Source organism: Rhyacophila brunnea, unplaced genomic scaffold (genome assembly GCF_057557595.1).
Source record: "Rhyacophila brunnea isolate RB1 unplaced genomic scaffold, BYU_Rbru_1.0 scaffold_6, whole genome shotgun sequence".
NCBI classification, from domain to species: domain Eukaryota; kingdom Metazoa; phylum Arthropoda; class Insecta; order Trichoptera; family Rhyacophilidae; genus Rhyacophila; species Rhyacophila brunnea.
In genome coordinates, this window is record NW_028233276.1 from 18,705,537 (window position 1) to 18,723,259 (window position 17,723).

Sequence of the window (17,723 nt, forward strand, 5' to 3'; positions counted from 1 at the left end):
ACGCATTAAAAGATGGCAACATGGTTTGACGTTTTATAATAACAACGAATATAATATGACATTCCTACCTACTGCTGTGTGCTCTATTTTATTTTCAGTTGGGCCGATTGGCTATTGTGACCTGGTTTCCACAAGGGCTAACTACTTAGCAATTATGCGAATTTGCTACGTCATACGATGTGAGAGGTCTCTATTATCATCTAGGAATATTCAAACTAGACACGTCTAGTGCACATCATTCACAACCATTCTTCGTGAGTGACTCCCAGCATGACTTTCAATGGTCTTTCTCGTTCGTTATGCCACGGTATGTGGGGACGTGGCGGGCGGTGGCGGTAAAGTATGTACTTTGTTTTCCAACTGTCCACGGAAATATTCTAAATAATATGCTTAATGTTCATTGTACGCAACGTTTGCACAGCAATTACGAGTAGCTCTTTCAAGCATTGACCCAGACATGAAAATAATATGTAGATACATATTCTCTTAAGGGCCCACATACCGTGTAAAATATTTAAAATAAAGAGGGATAAGCTAAGCTTGAATTAATGTATGAAGACTTCGTAGGAAGGGTGGATATTTCATTATGATAATCTGTCTTTTATTAATCTATAAATAAGTAAATACGTATCACAAAATATTTCAATATTCCCAAAATTTTTAGTAAATTATAAACTTCAATAGAAAGTTACCTGAATATATTGTACTACATAATTTAAGAATAAAATCATTTTTTTTTTCTTTTATTTTGTTAAGTGTCAATTGATTGTCATTGTATTAATGCATTATTTATTGATTAAAAGTGGAATAAGTATTACAAAAAAATTGCGTGTTATTAAATTAAACAACAATACGAATAAAATCAAAGGTATAATGCACGTGTTGACAAAGGAATAATTTGAATAAGTACAGTCCCATGTACCAAAATTACCACTTTAACTTCTAATTTAAATCGAAAACGATTATAATCATGCTCTTTTATGTACCATGAAATGTTTGTTTCCAAAATGATGAAAAAACAGAGCATCGTAACGACATAATAATATACACATTTTCTACTAAGTCTACAGATAGTTCAGACATACCCCAAATTCTTCATTTTCGACCGTTATAGGGACCTGGACCCTTAATCTCACTGAAATAAATGATTATTGATTACCTATCTTTTATCATTGTAATATTATTTTGATTGTCAGTACGGAAACAGATGTTATTCCAAAGAAGTTACAATAAATTGGTATAAATCAGTTCGTTGGGCCAGTTTCAAATTATGATTGAATGCATCCACAAGCCTCATCGACACGGGGTAGCCATTGCATGTTTATTGATAAAGCACACTATGTCGCTACAGTCTAATAATCTCACTCCATAATAATTGATCGATATAATTTCACGCGTTGATTGTCGCATGCAGTTGAACATGCATTCGACTCTGCATGGGACCGAAAGCAATAAATTAATTGCCATATAATGCATGTTAAAATAAACATCGACACACTTATTTCGCGACAACAACACTGATCTCTCCAATCGAAGCGAAAGTTTATTATCAATGTCAAACGATTGCAAATAATATGCATTTAATAATCATATGCATAACCTGAAATCACACGAACTACTAACTTATATATTATACCAATGCAATGTTGAATGAATTTTATTCATTATTTTATGTCAGCAATGAAATTATTATATATTTTATTATAGTACATAATATGTATGAAATCCAGAAAAGTCGAGAATGATGTAACGTAAGTAATTTAAAAAAGAACTTTTTTGGAAAAACGTCATTTAGGATTAGTCATGTCCTTAATGTTATTAATGTACATACGGCTTTATAGATTTAAGATTTTCGGGTTCCTGTTATCAATATAATATGTAGGTACTCAAATAAGGTGAACTGGTCTGCGGTACAGATATTATTAATACGATTAGCTACTCTGAATTTTCGAATGATGTCAAGTAAATTTCCAATAATGTTCGCTGTCCGACGACCATCAATGTTTATTAACCACAGTGAACGACATAATATAAGCAGGCCGGTATTAGAATATGAAAGATCCTTGACAAATTTGTTTTATCAAAAAATGGTTTATAACATTTCCTTTAAGCTAATTATTTTATAAAATGCGAGTTCAATCATATCCCTTACAGACCCAAGCCTAAAATTGAATACTTTTAACGGTTTTCTCTTTAAAACATAATATCTAAAATGGGTTTGAAGAAATCAAAAAAAAAATTTTTTTTTACTTTCTTCGTTATTTAGAAAATGCGACCCTCACATTTGTGATGGTCGGGTCTCAAACACTAAAATAATAGGAGTGGAAAGTTGAAATGTAAAACGTAAAGAACTGTTTTTTACGATTTTGAAAGATTTTTTTATTTTTAATATGGTGCACAATTAACAAATATAACAATATATATTAAATACAATATTAATTAGTTAGAAATTACTAATAAAATTGATGTACAAGAATAAAACCTATGGTTGTGGTGGATGGTTGTGGTACTACATCTGAGTTCCACAAATTACCATCGGTGTCAAAATCCGAATCTGATGAGTCATCTTTGTCGATAGTTAGCGGAATGTAATCAAAATCATTCTCATCATCGTCTTTTTACTCAACATCGTAACACACCCTCAATAGCACGACACAAATCTGGCTAGCTCACTTGTTAGTGCACGTACCATAGGGTGGTTATTAAATGTTTATAGTTTTTTTTTGGAAATGTATACAATGTGAATTAAAGTCTTAAAGAAAATATTAAAATCTGTTTATTTATTTATTTTGTTATAAACACGGTCTTTTTATCATTTCAGACATTACAGGGTTATTACATTTAATTTTTTTATTAACTCTATATAAAACGGGTTATTTATTTAGGAATTTATTTTTTTGATATTCAATTGATAATATTTTTATTTATTTAGTTATTAACTTGCACGCCATAAAGGAGCGTGGGTTTTATACTATAATCCTATAGGAGCCGAATATCGAACTCAACTATCTTGTTAGAAGAGCGAAATCGAACTACATTACTATCTTATTAGAAGGACAGAATCGAACTGATCACACTACTTCTATTTCGGGAGAGGACCTATTTTTTAAAGCCTGTCCCCCTTCAGAGGCACCACCTAATTAGCAGTGCGATCGCGCGTATTATTCCTTAACATTTAATTTGTTATAAACTCTTACTCTAATCTATAAACAACTAGGTAAAATTATTTAAAACATAATTACGGAAGAAAGCTCCGCAGGAAGTTAAGTATTTAAGAAGTTATTTCAATTTCCAAATTATAAAAACATTGCGAAGAAAAAAATTATATAGGGATCTCCCGCCGAAAAATTTTCTTTCTTTGTTTCGAATCGGTGTGAGCGGTGCACACACACTATCAAAATAGTCCCGATTCACGCATATCGAGTGATTGACAGAATACGCAGTGCAGTGCGTGTATTATTTTAAATTTACAGATTTTATTTAAACACGTTATTTATTTTAAATTATAAAATGCAGCTACTGAATTTAATTATACAAAACAAAACTACTGAGTTTAATAGTAACCCTCTTCGGTAATTTTGCTATACATGTTATTACATTTTTAATGAATGCTTATATTTATTTATCGTAGTTCTCATTCTCTCCGGCATTCATCTCCTTTATAGTATATCAATTTTACATCTTCCTCACATACGAGTATACATAATTATTAATAAGATATTTCTTTATTTAAAACTTACGTGCTATGTACATACCATATTATTTGAAAACATAATTAAACAATTTAAATATTTTCTTAATCTATTGACTCCATTCGTCACCTCGCATACTTGTTTCAATTTACCAAATTCTTCCCACCTAGTGTACACCAGTGCATACACAGGGCGAGGACTTAAACTGAAATAGAAAGATAGATTGATGATTTTCCAAGGGATTTTAGTTACGAGTTTTATAAAACCGCCGGGGTAAAGATTAGGTGACGATGTTTGGGCCATCAAATATATATTATATTATCATAGATATTTAAACGGTATTTTATGTTGGTGTTAATCGGAATTATCTCCATTTCCTATTAAATTATTTATCAGCTTCAATATTTTCCATTTTGAAATCTAAAATAAATATAATAAATATAAACAACATGTAAACAACATAAATCAATATAATTAAGTTCTTTAATCTTCAAATAATATGAAATTTCTAATGAGTAAAAAGATGAAAATTGGTAATTTAGTGACTGTTGAAACCTGGCACTCACAAACGTGAGTCACAAGATTGAACATGTCAAAAACATACTAAATTGATAGTTATGACTTAAAAAACTAGTTAAATATGTTGCAGGATATGTTTATTACATTATTCATCCCAAAAATATCATTGGGAACAATTTTTTGGTAATAAAATCAATAAAGTACTCACACAGAATGCTCCTTACACAGTGCTGTCAAAATGTCACTTTGCAATGTTCCAGTGTCGCCAACCGACGCACATGTAGAATTAAGGATGACTGTTTTCACTCTGTCAGCTACGAGTACACTCACTTTCATGTGAGCCAGGGCCAAACCACATACACTACCAAAATAATTATTTATTCCATACTAAAGTGACCCTCACAAGAGTGAGTGCAGGGTCTGTAAGGGATAAAGATTTTCTTGAATTTTTTGTAAGTACCTATTCTACAATAATCAATAGTTTTGTTGTTTAATTTCTTGCCGTTCTCCATTTTGATACAAGCTGTCACGACAGTGATCACCTGAAAACACTGTTTAGCATATTATTAGACTAATCTTTGATGAAATGTAATGTCATGCCAACATCTTTTATAAAAGATTTTTTATGAAAGATATATTTTATATAATATAGGTACCTAACCTAAGTATTACAACGTAAAAGATTTTATAAAATAGTCTTCATAAAAGATATTTGTCAAAGATCTTTCATCGGCTTTCTGGTCGTCACACACAAAAGTTCGAAAATGTCAATATGAACCTATCAGACCAGTGGCGTGCTGTCCACAGATGCTGTGGAAGCGGCGCATGCCGTAATTGTTCCAACATAATATTCATATTATGAGAGTATAAGTAGGTATCCACAAAACCAATAAATAATTTTAATATCATGCTAGCTGCCGGTACCGCTTCTTATGGTAGTAACTATGCTCGTGGCGTATGACTTACTAGTAGGTATCCTCTTTATGCTTTGCAAACAGTTCCTCATTATTTTAAGATAGCCGTTATCAACGTTTCATTTCATTAGACATTATGACAGTAATGTTGCATTCATTTATTTTTTTAAATCTTCCATTTAGTGGAAATAATGCAATTATTTCAAAATTGGAACATCCGGCTTGACAATATCTTAAAGTACCCCCTAGGATTGTAGTATAGGTACCTATATGCTTTTGAAAAGCATGTCCGATCTTAAAAGACACCGCACGCCATTGCTGCAGACGTGCGTGGTACATGTCTGGAACTCCGGACAACTACCACCGCGAAAAAATTGAAATGTTAGTGTATAAAGTACCTAATAATATTATTATTTACAATAAATTACATAATTGATTTTTTAAATGAACCACTTCTATTAGAGTTAGAACAAAGTAACACACATAGGTACATACTATACTGGAGCGCTTCCCAAAATATGTGTGAGAAATATATTGAATTAGTGTCATGTTTTGAGAATACCTGAGAAATCGTATCTAAAATCTGAAAGTAATACAGCTGGTTAAAAACAAATTAGGTAGGTACAACCCAACACTTAAAATCCAAATTAATTTATTGCTCAATTGTATACTCGCCGAAGTAGGCAACTTGTGGACAGATTTGTTCTCACAATTATTGAAGAAAATAAATATAATTTGTAATTTTAATGAAGTTTTATAAAATAACCCTAGTAGGTACCTAGACAACTGCCATGACTGCAAGTTACAACAACTGTTTATAGGGCGTAGAATTCAATTAGCAAAAATTAATAATTGACCCGCATAATATGAGAATAGAAAGGAATACACAATACAGTCAAATTTTATTATTAACATCCACCCATAGAACTGACAATAAAATGTTTTCGTTTCGTTTGTAGTTGACTAGAATTGAAAAAAAAACATAAATCACTCAATATGTTACATAATGCAACATAATTTGATTACACATTTACACAGTATAAATTGGTATTTACCTAATAATGTAATAATCTAATAATATATACTTACTTACATTCATTATGTTTAATGATGAATTAGTGAATAATTAAAATCAAAGAAAATTTGTAGCAATTGACATGTCGATTAAAACACGATACAGGTACGATGGCATTAAATCTTAATTAGTTACATATCTGGGTACTATTGAAACAGTGGAATTCTTTCTACAATCACTTTTATCGTATCTCTATGTACCCACCAGTGGCGTGCGGTCCATAGATGCTGTAGATGCGGAGCACCCCCAGGAATATTCGATAAAGTACTTTGTAACAATATAATCAAGTTTTTATTGCGCATTTGTGTAGAAAAAAATACTTGATTATATTTATTCTACGTCACTAATAGTATTCAGAATATCACAGAGCTACCACTCCGCAATACCACACACCATACTACTTTATCGGCAACTCGCCGAGATTCAATTATTATAGTACCATAAGATATTATGCAGCAAATAGTAGGTAAATATGTTTTTTTTCTACAGAATCCCTACAATCAAAAATCACCGCATGCCACTATTAAAAACACATTAACATTATTGGCTCACTGATATCATGAGCGATGCAGTACAAAACAATATTGTTAAACGAATAAAATAGCCAGTATTTATTTCCCTTTATTGCAATTTTACCTGTTAATTAAATGTTACTGAAGAAGATTTTAATTCTGAATAATTTATCGATAAAAAGGCAAGAAAAATATAACCTTGATTATGTATTATCAAGATGTTTGGTAGATTGTTAAAATAAACTATATACCTACACTGAAAGGTAACTTTGCCCCTCAGCCGTTTTTGGAGAGGAAAATAATATACCTAAGGCATGGCCTCCACAAAGGGGGAACTGACAGGGCTATAGCATGGGGGCCCGGGCTCAGGGAGGGCCCGGCGTAGCGAGTCTACCAGATAAGTGATATTTAGAGTCTACCAGATAAGTGATATTTATTTATTTATTTATTTATTTACTCAACTCCGACAACTCCATAATTCAAATGAATGTATTAAAATATACAAAAAACACAAATGTACACACTGATTTTACCGCGTACAACATTCGGAAAACGCTACACACTACCTTTATCTTTAGCGATGGGTAGGGGGCCCGCCAAATGTCCTAGCCTGGGGGCCCGCTTCAGGATGTGGGGACCATGACCTAAGGCCTCGCGCTCATACTACAATAAGGCCTCGCACTTGCTAAGACCGGCCCTGCTTCAAACCATTACTGCTCCGAAAATTATAATATTAGGCAAACTAGCTAGGGAAAGCAATGCAAATGATCACAACTTATCACATAGAACTAACCAATCAGTAAAACAGAGAGGCGAAATAAAGGAACGGCTGTCAACAATATATGTGTCTAATACACAATTACATACTAATATGTACACAAATTTTCGGACACGGCTCGTCGTGTAGCGAAGCAGATGAAGTACCACGGAGTACTCAACCGACCAAGTGACGGAGCTTACTGGTGACAGCCTTCACTCTTCCATTAAGGGCCCACATGCGCCACGTAGGTCAAAATGGAGATTTTATGGTATTTTCAGAGCATAAGCCTGGACATTCCTTAAACGTTGTATAATTTTGAAGCCTTATTATCCTTTATATTTATTTTAAACATTTGATGACTGCATAAAGTATTTTTATTACATAAAATAGTATTATATTGGCATTTCATTCCAGCAAAAGAAACGGCGTATTTCAAAAAAATACTACCTTATTCTCAGGTCAACCATTATTATAAAATAATCATTATTCGTAGGATGTTTATCACATTTGAATGGTCAAAGACATAGCTTATAATCGATATCTTTAGAATAATTATCTTCAAATGTGTTAATCGTGCCCATTTTTTGAATAATAAAATGCCTAATTCTTGTCAAACTTGGGATCACAGAAATTATAAATATAATTTTTTATCGTAAATATTTCTATTATTTAAATAGTAAACAATTTTACTAATGGTTTTATAAATGCGTTTAAAAATTTTAAATCTAAAAAATCTTTGAAATATGACTATTTTCTAAAACATTAGATCGAGAGGTTTAAAAGAATTCTATTTTTTATGTAATAAAAATACTTTATGCAGTCATAAAATGTTTAAAATAAATATAAAGGATAATAAGGCTTCAATATTATACCTATAAATAGATTATCTACAACGTTTAAGGAATGTCCAGGCTTATGCTCTGAAAATACCATAAAATCTCCATTTTTACCTACGTGGCGCATGTGGGCCGTTAAATAGCCAGAAACCATGAGGAGTGCTTGGTCGCGCAGAAAAATATCATGTCGCAACATAGCAGAATTTAGATCTCCATCGTCTTAATTGTCATATGCCTCGATTTTATATCTTACATTGAAAATGACAATTATTTACTTTTTTAGTAAGCAGTGGAAATTAGAGTCATAAAAAAAAATCGGATATTTATTTACAAAATCAGACGTTTGATTTTAACTTGAAGTAATTTACAACGTATTCTATGGTGTCTAAAACTGCATACGATACAGTAAACACAAAATCAATTGTGTGACGCCATACGGAAGCTAATATACTTCACAAACTTTTGAATTTAATTATGTCAGCCTGTCAGGGGTTGAACCAAGCGTGCGGGTTAAAAATAGACTATCACCACTTACTTACTTACTTAGGATATGTGCTTATATATTTTGGGCCACCTAGACGGTTTTTAGCGCCTATCCCCTTTATATGAAGTGCCTATCTGCTCTACTGACAACACTAATATAATAGTCTCAGACAGAGTGTACTTGCCTACATTTTTGGTACATTTCGAAATTGTCACGAATCGCGGTCCTCAGCCACGAGCAATAATTTATATTGTTTTAGCGACGTTTTCACTCTATTGCTATGCAGCTGTGCATCCAATTATGTACGTGACCTTTCTCACTATGCATCTTGGTCGCGTACGTCTATGAAGTGGACTCGGTAATTGAGGGCTGGTGATTGAAAATGATTGTTTATATTCCATTCACCGGAAGAGGGGTCTTATATATGAACATAGTCAATTGAATTTAGACCCCATTCTTCGTTTAGCTTTGTTATAAATGACTTTACCCAGTACGTGAAATATGTCACGTGTGAAGACAAAGAATGTTTGACCCGCATAAGTATTTATTTTACACCGAGAAATATGAAATTTAAATTATGTATAATAAATCACATCAAATCTGTACCTATAAATTAAGAAACATAATTGGCACGAGAAATAGAGTAACGACTTCGTTTTCATATCTAATAGGCACCTATCATAATTATAGGTAATAGCCTAATAGGCCATTGCCCCCACAAGGGGTGGGGGGACTGGTGAGCTGACAAGGCTCTAGCCTGGGGACCCGGCGTGGCGGGTCGACCAGTTAAGTAAGATAAACACACACCACAAATTTGCTCCAATAGTAAAAAAAAGTCGTTTTAAAAAGTTATGTTATACTTATTTTTATTGTGTTTCCTGACTAATAAAAATGGTTATTTATCCAATCCACGAATGGTCGCATGTTACTTGGCTATCACCTATCACAAAAGGGAGTCGCGATCAGTGCTTCCAAATTTAATAATGATGACGAGTGTCGAAAATTCAAGTGGATTTATTTAAAAATACCAAAAATTCACTAAAATACACGGTAGTGTAGCGGTTCGCGGAATATCATTTGGAGAATACTACTGTAGAATATTACACTGTCCTTAACCTTAGCGATAGGTTGGGGGGGGGCTCCAAACATCGTGGCCTGTGGGTTTGCTTCAGGTTGTGGGGGCCATGTAATAAGTACATGCAATCTAGGTAGGTACAAAGGAAAATTTAAACGAGAATGTGTTTTATTTTTATTATATATTCGTTGTTCACTAATAAATAACATAGATATTATTCTTCTTCGTATGGACCTCATGAACGCTACAAGAACCAAAATATTATTCCATTCACCTAAATAATTTGTATTTTTTTTCATTTTTTTTCAGGGGAACCCCCTCCCTTCCCCCTTGTGTGCGCGCATGCACTAACCACAATTCGATACCTAGCTACTGATTGTACTAAAATATAATTTATCAAAAATAATGATTGTTTTAATTATACGTTCTGGTGGCTGGAGATGTTTCAGGTTTCAGTGTGCTTATCTTATTTCTCGGTATAATGCCAGCAGTGACCACCTGTCTGTAACATCTGCCCCCAAAAGAGTTTCGTTTCGCACATAAAAAGAAATCGAAGGTAAGAATAGTGGTTAACAAAGGTAACAAAATCATTGTCAGGACCAACACATGTAGGTACCACTTACTTGTCCCTATGCTTCGTAAAAAATACAAACTTGAATATTAAAATACCACGCAGGTAAGTAGATAAATTAATAAGTACCTATTGTGTTTTCACTCCATTGACGTTATTAGGTGTATCGGTCATATAAAAATTCGTAAGTTCTCTATGTTTTAAAGCAAGCAGGTATTTTATAATCGAAATTATTCATGATGTTATGGTACTGTTGTAGGAAGCATTCATTGTTTATGCACTATAGAATATTAAAATTAATAATGTAAGTACTAGTAGTGTACACTGTACAGTAACTGGCAATCAAAATAGGTAGGTATATATCTACTATTTAAAATAATATGACAGGTAGGTATCTACCAAACCAAATAATAGAGGCTAGGTATTTAGTTTATTTTAATAGATATGGCTACAAAAAGAACATGTCACATGGTCGATAGTCGATACTATTTAACACAATAATTATTGAAATTTGTATGTATATATCGGTAAGTAGGTACTTACATCAAATTAAAAAGATCGTCAATAATGATTCCAGCCCTCTATTTTTAGTTGAATTTTCGTTATCATGTATTTATAAACTTGAAGCCGAAATTTAGAACCAAGGAACACAGAAATAATTATTTTTCTTTTCTGTGTTTATAACAATACAAATACCTATTATAAAGTAGGCAGTGATATTTTCGCGGGGTTACGTTAGGATCACTTATTCATAGTATAATATGTAAAAGTAACCTACTCCAGCATTTATGCTAGAACACAATGTTTTTTATGACAATATCTAGGTACCTATGTATATTAATTAGCGAGTGTTGCTCGATAATATCAATTACACTTCGGGGATTATGACCTTTTATAAGTACATAATTAATTAATATATTGTTAATATAATAATATTCATAATATATGAGCACACTGATAAAATCAAACTACACTTTAGATTATACACAGCGAAAGCTTTTTTTAATTGTCCTTACTTAGGCGGTGATTGCTAATTGCTATAAATACATTTTATTTACGTTACTTGTCTTGTTTGTGACTGACTTGAAGGATAAGAAAGGTCGCCTACTATTATGGGTAAAATGTGCATTTCTAAATATAGAAACGCATGGGAATAGCATGCCACTGTACTGGAAATTAAGTTCGAGCGATTTCAATAAACCCGTCACAATCATGCCAAGAAAAGAAACTGGAACTAGAAAGTAAATGACAGGCTATTCATAAAGACAATAATTTAAATATTTCAACAATATATAATTAAACGAAGACATTCGCGGCCTATAATTTATTTGGTAAAAGTAGTAATGATTAAAAAAACTTTAGTAAACAAAAGATGTGACAATGTTTATTTTAAATTGTAAATACTATTTTTCTAAAATATTATTATAATATCATTACATAGAGCTTTAATAAACTTTGTTTATTACCTTGCGGGGATGGTAAGCACTGATCATTCAATATTTCATTCACAAAGCACGGACACTCTTTTTCAATTACGCTACAAAACTCACTAAAAGTCGATAAACCTTGTTTGGATATTGTTTCAATGAAGAATTCGCACTTTTTCTCAATGTCAGGTATATTTGTAATGTATTCCTCGTCGTCGGTGGATAAAATCCGTTTTTTTACAAGTATTGACAGCACATTTGAATCGTTTAATTCGCGCAATAATGACGTCCTGTGCCGCAGTAGGACGGCTGTCACAAATTCACCGCCCGCCATCGCACTTCATTCTCATTCAACTAGTCAACGAACATTCAACATAACAAAAACATTGCGTTGCCGTTGCACCGCGCGATGTTGTTTGTTGGAACTTCGAATTGCCTCGAGCGAGCTTCGGCAAAAAACTTTTTTGTTGGCTGTATTGCTACACTGTAGTAACTACAATAGAGCCTTTCTATTAATATTGCTATCTAGCAACACCACAAAAAGAGCGGGATTTTTAAATAAAGACTTTTTTATTTCGTCACTAAAATGCGTAAATAATAATAAACACAGAAATATATTATCAAAAGACTGAATAAATTTAAAAAAAAATAGATGTTTAAAATGAGTTCGCGTTTTTCGTAGTAGTAGTGAGTGTAATATATAACCCGATAACCGTAATGATTTGAAACAAAGCTGTATTATGGTGTTAATAAAATTTTATTATAATTACTTATATTCATTATTTTATTAATTAGGTAATGCTAATATCGCCATTTTTACCTCCTACGATAAGCTGTGTCTCGCAATTTGCAAACAAAACATTATATTTATTTAAATAATATTGTTATGTCCCCATTTATATGTTGAGATTAACTATCCGACTTATTTTTTGCCCTCTCGTGTACATAACCTGACCTAACTAACATAACAATCTATCATTTTGATGAAATATTTTTATTAAACATTGGTACATAACTACCTAATTAAATGTATTAATTATCTGTGAATCTTTTGGTTATATTCAAAATAGGTAGTTACTGCCGTTTTCAAAATGTACCTAATAAATTATTAGTAAAATGACGTGTATTTTAATGAGCCTAAAACTTGTTGTTGTGCTGTTATCACAGATAATTAATTTATAATTTACATGACCCAAATGTGATAAGAGTGACATCTCAGATCGAATTTGGCCACAATTTCTTGACTCTGTGCGGTTCATTCGTTGATCAGAATCGTTTCGCGAATAACACAGTTAAAATATTAATATTTTTTACTATTCAATAATACATTTTTTTTTCATTATGAAGGCAATTGCAGTGTTTTTAGTTCTAGTATTAGGCACGTTAACTGTTCAATGTGTGAATTATGGCTGCAAAAATAACTTTGGAATTTGTAAGTAAATAAAAGATTTTAAATTATTGTCGTACTTTTGTTTATTATAATAATATTCACCGCGAATAGTAGATTTGGTACCTAGGTACGCTCTAGTAACTAGTTAGTAGTTTACTAGGTACCTACGTCCTACGTTCAATAAGCAGATATGATAATATAACCGCGGTGTTACTAGAATCTATAGGTACTCTATATTGAATGGTTTTCAAACGTTTGATAGTAATTAAAAATAATCATTGATTTTCTGTATGTATGCTGTATTGACACCGGTTTTGGACCCAAGACAGCCGTCAACTACTGTATCCACAGACCGCAGAGTATAGGTATACGACGGACCTACGGGATGCAGGTAGATATGACCTGGGAAGCTGCAAAGAAGAAGATATTATCGAGCAACAGGGATTCTTGGAGGCGCCGCGTGGTGTCCATAATATACCGGAGATAATATTTTATTGTTAGCAAAGAATAATCTATATTAATATTTCACTTTCATTTGCCTTTTTGTTTCAATCCAGGGCTCGAAATTGACCGGAGTGCACTGGAACACAGTTCCTGTTAGTGAAATCTGTAAAATTATCGCTCCGTCTCGTGGAAAACATAATTTGACCGTCTGAGCTACGAGTAGATAGGACATATACATAATACTAATAAAAAATCCAACACACTTATTTTTATGAAATACACATACAATTTGATAGCTATATAAATATTTTCAGAAAACTGTCGAGCGCTCCGGTTCGTAAACTTTTCCATTTCGAGGGCTGTTTAAATGTTTATAATTTCACGTTGTTTTTGATGACAACCAAAGAATGTTAATATAGCCAGTGATTTATATTATAAAATGTACCTATGTATACACATCACTATTCACCACATTTATAAAAATATTTAACGACATATTGTGACGAGATGTAATTAGGTAGATATCAAGTACCTGTGTATATAATGCTGAATTTCTTTAAAAAAAAGTAGTAATTTACTCTTTATTACTAAAATGTTTCGTGCAAACAGAATTTGCGCCTCGTCGATATTAAAAAATACACGCGAATCGGGTTTTCTTATTAGATAAATGAAGGAAATTGAGTGCTGACAACTAAGGCCCGTTTCAGACGGGACACCGGTGTCGCGCTCGTATTAATAAAGGGGCCTTTGCATTATGTTTATGAACGCCCCAGAGCTAATGAGTCAACGCGTGCCCGGTAAACTTTTCCGTCGGCTACTACATTCTCAAGCTGCCGATACACTTGTTTTTATTACCGCTGCCAGTTTTATGTTTTTTTATAACGCGAACTTATGCGTTGACTAATTAGCTCTGGGGCGTTCATAAACATAATTCAAAGGCCCCTTTATTCGAATACAAAGGTCTCCTACATTATATACGAGCGCGACACCGGCGTTCCGTTTGATACGGGCCTTACATAAATAATAATAATATAAGATCGTAAGAACTTTGTTAGTACGAGACCGTGGCGTAGAATGTAGATAGACGCTCCTTGCGCTTGCTTGTATAGTAATCTGACGCTAACATATATTACAGGTGACGAGGACTGTCCACCAGGGACTACCGTTTTCATATCCGATTGTGAAACCCCTGGAAAAACTGAACGTACCTGTGACAATCCAATAGCTACTGCCCTTCCTGCAATTTGTGATCACACGCGCTGTGATTGCAATGAACCAACTGTACGAGACAAAGCTAGCGGAAAATGTGTTAAACTAGAAGACTGCCCTAAAAAACCAACTGCTTAATAAAATAAATACAAACATACTATGTTATTAATATAGTCAATTGGCAATTTTGTTAGTTAATGCAAATATAACCTGTCCACTCATAATATGAAATTAATAAAATAATGTTGAAATGGAATTTTGTTTTTATCAAATCAAATTTATTTATTTTACATATAATGAACATAGCAAATTATAAATTCAAAGCGTTCACGACATGACATAAAATAAGTGTTAATAATTTTTAAAAATAAAAATATAGAGAAGTTTGAGTTAATAATAGGTACAATAAGTAATAAAATAAGAAAAGAAATAAAATAACAAAATAAAAGTAGATGGAAGCACACAGAGTGAACTTTGATAGACCCTATCTTAAAAACTTATAAAACAACGTCCACCTAAATTCACCCTCACGTAAGAGAAATATATCAATATCCGAAGCGGTTTCATTAAAAATGGTTATTGCCCTCTATTGCTCCCTATGTTTTCGAAGTTACCCACACAGGACTGCATTTACCGCGGAATTGATAGGTGGCCCGGGGTTTTTCGAACATTATAACTTATAACTATTCTGAGACTATCAATTGTCAGAACCTACATATACCTACAACTAATTGCTACCTAACTGTTATTTATAAAAAGTAATTTTTAGATAGTTTTGATTTTTTGGGCCTCGATATGTATTATAACGGGGCTCTGTCAATCATAACTACTACCCTGCACAACCACAACTCTACCTAATTACAAATGTTAGCATATAATTATCTAAGTATAACTAATTATAGATACTATTAAAAATACAGGGCTCGAAATGGACCGGAGCGCACAGGAGCGCAGTTCTGGTTCATAAAATTCCTAGAATTGTCGCTTCATCTTGTGGAAACATTAACTTGCTCGTCTGCGGTAGATAAGCCATATAACAAAGAATCTAACACAGTTATTTTTATAAAATATAAGTACATAAAATTGTGTAAGTATTTACATGTTTATATTTATATATCAATATTTTCGTAAAATTATCGAGCGCTCCGGTTCGTAAAATTTTCCATTTAGAGCGCTGTAAAAATAACACCATGTTTTTCAATACTCACGTGAATATTATTGACGAGAATTGTTGAAGATGGTCTCACTACATCACTATTACTGAAACATTTTTAAATGCGCAGGAATATATTTAAATTTAAATTTCTTCCCTAAAACAGGCGCTTAGATACGTCTGGTATACATATTCCTCTACATTTGTGTTATACCATTCAGGCGAACACACGATGGGTGTCTACGGATTCAAACTCCCCCAGGAACGAACAAAACCACTTGAATGGAATGATATTACTTACTACGGTGAAATTGAAATAGATATTTGCCTACAATAGTACCATGCGGCATGTCTAAAAGAGATGACAGCGCGTCGCAGATGACACAAATATTCCTAATAGGTAATAATTTTGGAGTGACTGCTTGAATAAAAAGATAGGTACCGTTCGGTTATACGGAATACAGCGGAAAACGCATTTTGAAAATAGCCGATAAACTGGATTATTTGTTAGGTTAACCTAACCAAACCTAACCTAACCTACACTAACTCAAACTAATAAATAATCCAGTTTATCGGCTATTTTCAAAATGCGTCTTCCGCTGTATTCCGTATAACCGAACAGTACCAAAATATATGCTCACTGCACAACGCATAGGTCAAACAGTGACATTGAATAGGTACATCCAGACGGTCGTAAGTATTATCAATGGTTGCAAGGTCGACAAATTCGTGAATTTTGTTCTGGCAGGAGCACATATTAAATTCATAAAAAATAGTACCTTTTTATCATGTTTTAAAAAAGGAGTGTAATGTATCAAACAATGAATGCATATAACAGAAAGAGGCATGAAAATGGATGTAGAGATGGAAGTTGTGGATTCAGATAAAACCAGAAAGAGGATGAGCACCGAAGCTAACAAGAAAAGGGCTGCCAAGAAACAGAAATTTTAAGCTTACTTGATACTGAGTTCATTTTTTGATGTTACAGTTTGTTGTAACTTGTCAGACAGGACCGTATTGGAGCAAAGCAAATTTACCCACAAGATTGAGACTAATATTGCTTTTTTTGGTCAACGAAATAGGTTCTTACCTCAATATGTTTTTTTACTTAAGTTTAATTACTAATAAGGCAATTCCGCTCAATTCACCCAAAAAAAGCATTTTCAACCCCTCCATCACCAACACATACTCAGCAATAAATATATTAGTCGTAGGGAAAGTGGTAGGTACCTATATATTTTTTCATGTTCATGTTCATGTTGTTTTCGAATTACAGCTGTCAAATTTGTAAAAAAAAACGCATCGCAATGAAATATTTTTAAGGCAATACCTACCTACCTTTTATTGCAAATAAATAAATAGGATTTCAAGTTATACATATAATTTATAAAAATCGATGTTTTTTAAAAATAAATTTAAAAAATATTAAAACGATGAATTATCAAAAATCTAAACGGTCAAAAATTGAAAAATTAATAAACAAAATTTTAATAATAAATATGACCATAAATATAATGTAATAATAACGTTATCCGTGACATAAATATGTAACAAATTCAAATTTTTTTTACAATTGTAAATTTATCTTTGACTTAAAAAAAATCTTTTTAATGTTTTCAGATACCTACATATTTATTTAATACAGTTGAAATTGTAAATTAT

The 17,723-nt window shown here is 32.5% G+C and overlaps 1 protein-coding gene across 3 annotated transcripts in view; it reads right to left on the reverse strand.

Moving 5' to 3' along the window:
• Positions 1-12,304, reverse strand: part of pyd (zonula occludens-like protein polychaetoid) — a 210,948-nt gene extending 198,644 nt beyond the window's left edge. For all 3 annotated transcript variants that reach the window (XM_085957307.1, XM_085957305.1, XM_085957311.1), the window contains exon 1: positions 11,905-12,304. In XM_085957307.1, coding sequence (XP_085813433.1) covers positions 11,905-12,199 — 295 coding nt within the window. In that variant the 5' untranslated portion in view covers positions 12,200-12,304. The remainder of the gene's footprint in view (positions 1-11,904) is intronic.
• Between the last annotated feature and the right edge of the window lie 5,419 nt (positions 12,305-17,723).